The 6,000-nt window shown below is 40.4% G+C and overlaps 1 protein-coding gene across 1 annotated transcript in view; it reads left to right on the top strand.

The window, feature by feature from the left end:
- SPAG17 (sperm associated antigen 17) overlaps nucleotides 1-6,000 on the top strand; it is a 309,464-nt gene that overhangs the window by 277,920 nt on the left and 25,544 nt on the right. Inside the window, exons 32-35 of the mRNA XM_009330177.1 lie at nucleotides 674-804; nucleotides 2,460-2,587; nucleotides 2,983-3,165; nucleotides 5,363-5,476. Coding sequence (XP_009328452.1) covers nucleotides 674-804; nucleotides 2,460-2,587; nucleotides 2,983-3,165; nucleotides 5,363-5,476 — 556 coding nt within the window. The remainder of the gene's footprint in view (nucleotides 1-673; nucleotides 805-2,459; nucleotides 2,588-2,982; nucleotides 3,166-5,362; nucleotides 5,477-6,000) is intronic.

A 6,000-nucleotide genomic window follows, 5' to 3' on the forward strand; every position in this document is an offset into this window, starting at 1 on the left:
TAGCATCCCTGCCTCATTCCTGACCCCTCTACTTCCTCCCCACCCCAGCAGCGCAGGGAATGGGAGGTTGCGATACGTCCATAACAGCTCCTCTCTGCTGCTCCTTCCTCCTCACACTTTTCCCCTGCTCTATCATGGGTCCTTCCCATGGGCTGCAGTCCTTTTGGTTAAACCTGCTGCAGCATGAGCTCTCCACAGGCTGCAGTTCCTCAGGAAATATCTGCCTGCACTGGCGTGGTCCTGTCCACAGGCTGCAGGGGAATACCTGCTCCACCATGGTCTCCTCCACAGGCTGCAGTGTGGATATCTTTTCCACCTTGGTCCTCTCCAAAGGCTGCAGGAGAATCTCTGCTCTGGCACCAGGAGCACCTCTTCCCCCTCCTCCTCCGACCTTGGTGTCTGCAGGGCGGTTTCTTGTACTTTTTCCCTCACTTGTTACTGCCTGTATGGCATTTTGCCCTTTTTTACACACACTTTCCCTGAGGTGCCACCATCTTGGCTGAGGGACTCAGCTGTGTCCTGCGGTGGGTCTTTTGGAGCCTGCTGGGACCATCTGTGTCCAGCACAGGGCAGCCCTTGGCCTCTCCTCACAGAGTCCGCTCTGCAGACCCCTGCTGCCAACACCTTGCCTCCTATGCCCAATACAATCCAATGTGTGTGGCTGGCTGTGTAGGTTCTTCATTATCTACGCGGATGGTTCTGGAACTGAGCTCCTGCGGAGCAGGGATGTACACAAATACCTTGCCGAAGCCTGTAGTGATCCTGCTGCTGCTGTCTTGCAGGATCCTGTACAAGAATGTCCAGGTAGGAAAATTTTATTTCTTTTCTAACTAATAACAGAAATAATTACAAAGGTGGAGTCAGAAGTTTCAAAACTCTTACTTGGACAGGAAATTTGAAAATGTTTTTCCCCATGTAGAGAGGCGCCCACACTTCTGGCAGTGAAGCATGGGGAAGGAGCAGCTTGTGGAAAACTCTGGGAAGCAGAGAATTAACTGAATGACACTGTGAAGGGATAAGTGAACAAACAACTGGCATATCTTTATCCGCTCTCAGACACGTGAAGGAAAGCGATTACCAAATGCATAGATTCTCTGTATTTACCGTTGAAAAACTTTGAATGTATCACAGTCTTCATTAATCGTATAGCTCTATTTATCAATGAAGACAACGATACTCTGATGTTGACCCTTAGGCTGGCTGTTGGAAAGGATAAATATATGTTATTAAGAAGCTGGAAAAATATGACTGAAATAGGGGATGCCAAAAATACATGGCACCACCAACCTCATAATAGCAATACAAGAAGTTACATCTTGAAATGATTGGTTATCATTGTAAAGTTAGTTGGGGATACTGTGTTTCTATAAAATACACTGTGGTGTAACAGGTAGATCCTAAGAAAATAAATACATCTTTAAAAAGACAGGAACGTATGGTTCCCCTGGATATGGGGGGATGATAAGGATAGTTTGCTTCAAGCCGTAAAGTACTAAGACATACTTCTTAAAGATTTATATCATAAGCATGGGGAACAGTTTTCCCACCTACTACTCTTATCAGGTTTTGCACATTTTTAAATACTGCTTCTGTTCACAATAATGACCGGTTCCCCATTGTATAAACTGAATGAAATAATTTTGCCATAGGAAAAGGAAAAGAGAAAGGGCACTGAGGGAGACAAAAAGATAGGGAAGGTGGAAAGTTCAGGAAGATGGAGAAGATACATACCCAGTGAAAATCCCAGTCAAGAAAACCTGCTCACAACCAGCAGTCATTTGTAATAGTGGCACATCTGCTTTTCCAGACTTCATACTCTGCCTTTCTCGATACTGGCTCTATTTGCCTTGACACCAAGGCTCTATAATTTTGTATCATTGTGACAAAGTACCTCACTGGTCATATCCGTTTTGAAGGCCACCTATGGGGGTAGATAATAATAGATTAAGTAGATTTTTTGGGTTGGGTTGGAAAAAATACTTTGAAGAACATTAAAATTAATCAGAACAATAAAAAGAGGTAATAAATAATCTCTAATGGAATCCATCCAGTGATCAGATTGTGAAGTATAAAATACAGTGAAGAATTATGCATGTTCTGAATATGATGTACTTCTGAGATTAGTATTCAGTAAAGATGGGTCAATTGTCTGCTCTTCCTTGTTCGGGATATTCCACACACTATACAACTGAGCTGTTACCCAAGACTCAAAGCAAGTAGCGTAGGCAGTCTGCTGTTAAACATGGTCTGAGTAATCTGAACTTGTCCAACTATGCTATAATCACCTCGGTGATCTGATACTATCTGTAGCCACGAGTATCGCATTTTCACATGGAGTTTTACCACTTGATAATAAGGTTTTTTATACTTAGGTAAGTATATTTTTCTGGAGGTTTGAGACACTTGTCCATAATTTTTGGATTTGAACTGATTCTTAGCAAAATGTGTCTTTGAACCAGGTGTTTTAAGTATTACTATCCTGCGCCCTTTGGCTGAAGCCTCCCCCTGGGTAATGAAGAAAGAACCAGAGAGTATCATTCCTCCAAATCTTCAGTCAAGGACCCGGGACACATTTTCTCCTCTTGAGGTATAATTGTTTCAAAACTGTCTTTTGCTGCTTAAGCAATAGATGTTTGTAACAGAGGGGCAAAGGGAGCTCTAAACAATGTGACATTGTTAAGTCCGGTTTATTGGGCAGGCAAAGCAAGGGGCAGGCTGTGTCAGGGAAAACGTAGTCACCTTGGGCTGCTTCTACTCTCAGTAAGGTAATACAGCAATTTTAAGGGCAGTTCATCTTGCCAGATGAAAAAGTTTTAGAATAGATAAATTGTATCCAAGAATCTGCTGACTTTATTGTCTAGTTATACGATGCTATAAGGAGAGCATGTGCTTTTCAGCTGAGACACACATTGCTGATATCTGCATTTAGTCAGTAATATAAGTAGTCTCTTGCTCTTTTTGCTTGTTCTTGTCTATGTTCAGAGGAAGATCACAAGTCCCTCAGTCAGAACACGTATTTGGAGGGGTCTCTGCATTGGATCCAACGAGCAGACGTGCTTGCCAGTACCTGTGCGAAAATGTCCTAATAAACTGCAAATCCGTCAGCTGTTCCAGTATGAGCCACTCAGTGATGAACTAAGAGAAAAGCTGCAGCTTTCCCTTAAGGTAGTATAATCACATTTATTCATTCTTCCTGTGAGCAATAGAGAACAGACAAATTGGGTGACATGAATTTGCGGTATATGCCCGAGACAAAAATTCTGCTACGTTTGAAGAACAATCAGCGTTTCATAAGTAGACAGGTACTCTAAGAAAAGTGTATTTCTGAAGCAGCTCCACTGTTTTCACTCATCTCTTGTGGAACCTAGTTTTCTGTGCAAATACGTGGGATCCAGTCCCATACACATCGCAGAGAGTACACTAACAAATAGTTTCCTTTCTGTCAATATTGATATCTATTACTTTGCTTTTACTTTGCTTAGGGTTTGTTTTCCTTCACAAAGCCTTAAAAACTTAAATCTATAAAGTTGTACAAGAATTTCTAACCCACCATAATTCTACAGTTAACTTGGTGACAACTTGAGACACACTCTAGTTTTGGTTATGTATTTGTTTTCATAAATCAGTACAGAACATTTCCAGGTTCAAGTCTGAGTTCTGTCACTCTATCCATGTCTAGCAAATAGCTATGCTGACAAAGTGTGTGTCCATCCTTCATGAGTGACTGGTTCATAACAAGGTGCAAGCTACACCTCATGTGCAAGTGTTCTGAGATGCAATCTGAAAGTTCTGCAGTTGATCCTTGTCAGCAGCTTTGTAGTTCTCAGTTTTGGTATAAAACATTGATTCATTTAATTCACATTGTGAAGATGCTTTTAGAAGATATTTTAGAGTTAAAAACTAAAACTGCTTGCAACAGAAAAACATTGACAGCTGTTCAGCCCTGGCATGTTTGGGACATGCCAGTGTATCAGAATTAAATTTTACCCTTTTACAGTCTATAAATATATAAAAATTATTCTTTAATTTGCATACTGATATTTCAAAGGCAACACTGTAAAAAAAAGTTCCACGCCAAAATCCCAAGGTAAGTCTCTCCATTGACCAGATCTGTTGTTGGCTTTTAGAGAAAAAAGAACACTGTTTGTTACATTGGGAAGGAAGAATTGCAGCTATTGGCACTGAGAAAACATTTGTAATAATTGCGTTAATGTGGAATGGAAATATCCTCATTGCTCATATATCAATATTTAATTAATGGATTTTTCCAGAAAGAGGTGTCTTAAATCTTTAGCCAAATATTCATTTTGTCAGAACTAAATCAAGATCTAAAGAAAAAGGTATTCTTCGGTTCTCCATCTCCTTTAAGATTTAAGAGGTATAAAGGAATGAAAAAGAACTGGAACTGGAAACAGATTCCTTCTGCAAACCTTGTCTATTCATATAGCTCGGCACTGCATGTAGCTTTCTAGCAGAGTGGTGTGTTAGGACAACCTTCTGTAAGGACCCTTTTTTCCATCCAACTGATCTTCTAAAGCATAAGGAAGTGTGGGAAAGAAAAGTGTTCTTTTCTGTAGCACTTAGTGTGATTCTGGCAAAGTAAACATCTGTCTAAAAACAGAGCTTCAGATTTTTTTCTGAACTTAATTTTTCAATTATGATATTGTAAATTTCCTTTTCCCTAATAGGAGATCAAACAGGAGGGACATACAGATCACAATGTTTGTTAGAACACCTTTTATTCATTAAGCTGATCTTAATAATATAATTGATTATTATTAATACCAGCTATTTACTCATCACATTCCTTTATTCACTCACATAGTTTACTCAAACACTTGCATGCTCACTCGTACTTGCCTGGCTGGTGCAACAGTTCGGAGGCCAAACCTACCTGCCTACTCAGAAGCAGGGGCTCACACTGATGCACCAGGGGCATCTGGATAGCTGTTGGTGTGGTCCGAGTCACACAGTTCATTGTGGATGCTAATGTGTGCTAGTGGCCTGGCAGAGATTCAGCAGATTCTTGATGTCCTTAATATATTAGTTCTTGCAGATTCAATAGTCTTGCTAGTCTTCAGAGTTGATTAGTCCTTGGTAAGCTTTCACCTGCTACCTTCTCAGCAAGTACTCCTTCCTCTCTTTGACCTGTTGGGTTTTTTTTAAAAACTGTTTCTCCATGCAAACATTTAGATATCTATGTAACCCGTTCACACAAATTCACAGAGGGGTCTTTATGACATTAAGAAGCATATACATCCATTACTTCTACAAACACTTTTCTCTATATATGTGCCCCTTAAGTCCACCTCTGCACAGAAAACATCTGCATCTTTCTTGTTCTTTTTCATTGTTCCACCAGGAATATATAGACAACATTTTAAAGCAGGAAAATGAGCTGGAACAGATGAATGTAAAAGAACCAAGAACAGAAGAGGAAAAGGAGAATGCTGCAAGTCTGCTTGAACTGGTTACAGTGAGAAAAATACAGTTTTTAACTACTTTTTCAAACAAAACCATTGTATTGCATTGGAAGTGTCAGCCTTAAAACACAGCGTTATCCGTTAATAAAATAGCAAATGTTAGGATAGCACAGTGCCAGTTCTGCTGTAGTTTAATGGTAAAGCAGAGCCACACTCAGCATTCAGCTGGGCTACTGAATGGCACTACTGCCATTTTGGAGAAGCAATGCTCAAAACAGTTCAAGAGTTTGGCTCTACGGAATAATACATTCCCAAACACACAGGCCAAAAATACTGAAATGTGTCTATCCCCCAACATTAGGATGAGAACGTTTCCAGTCTGTTGTCATTGCAGCTGGGAGACTTGTGTTTCAACCACAGCCACCTCCATAGTGAGAGTTTAAACCCTGCTTTTGGGATAATCCAAAAAAAATCTGGAGGCATATTGTTATTACTGCTGAGCAGCATTTATATTTGGAAAACGTGCTCTCCTAATTTGCACAGCTAATTAGAGCGTGAAAAGAAAAGGGAGGGGAAT

The sequence above is a fragment of the Pygoscelis adeliae genome, unplaced genomic scaffold (genome assembly GCF_000699105.1).
Source record: "Pygoscelis adeliae isolate BGI_AS28 unplaced genomic scaffold, ASM69910v1 Scaffold120, whole genome shotgun sequence".
Classification (NCBI taxonomy): domain Eukaryota; kingdom Metazoa; phylum Chordata; class Aves; order Sphenisciformes; family Spheniscidae; genus Pygoscelis; species Pygoscelis adeliae.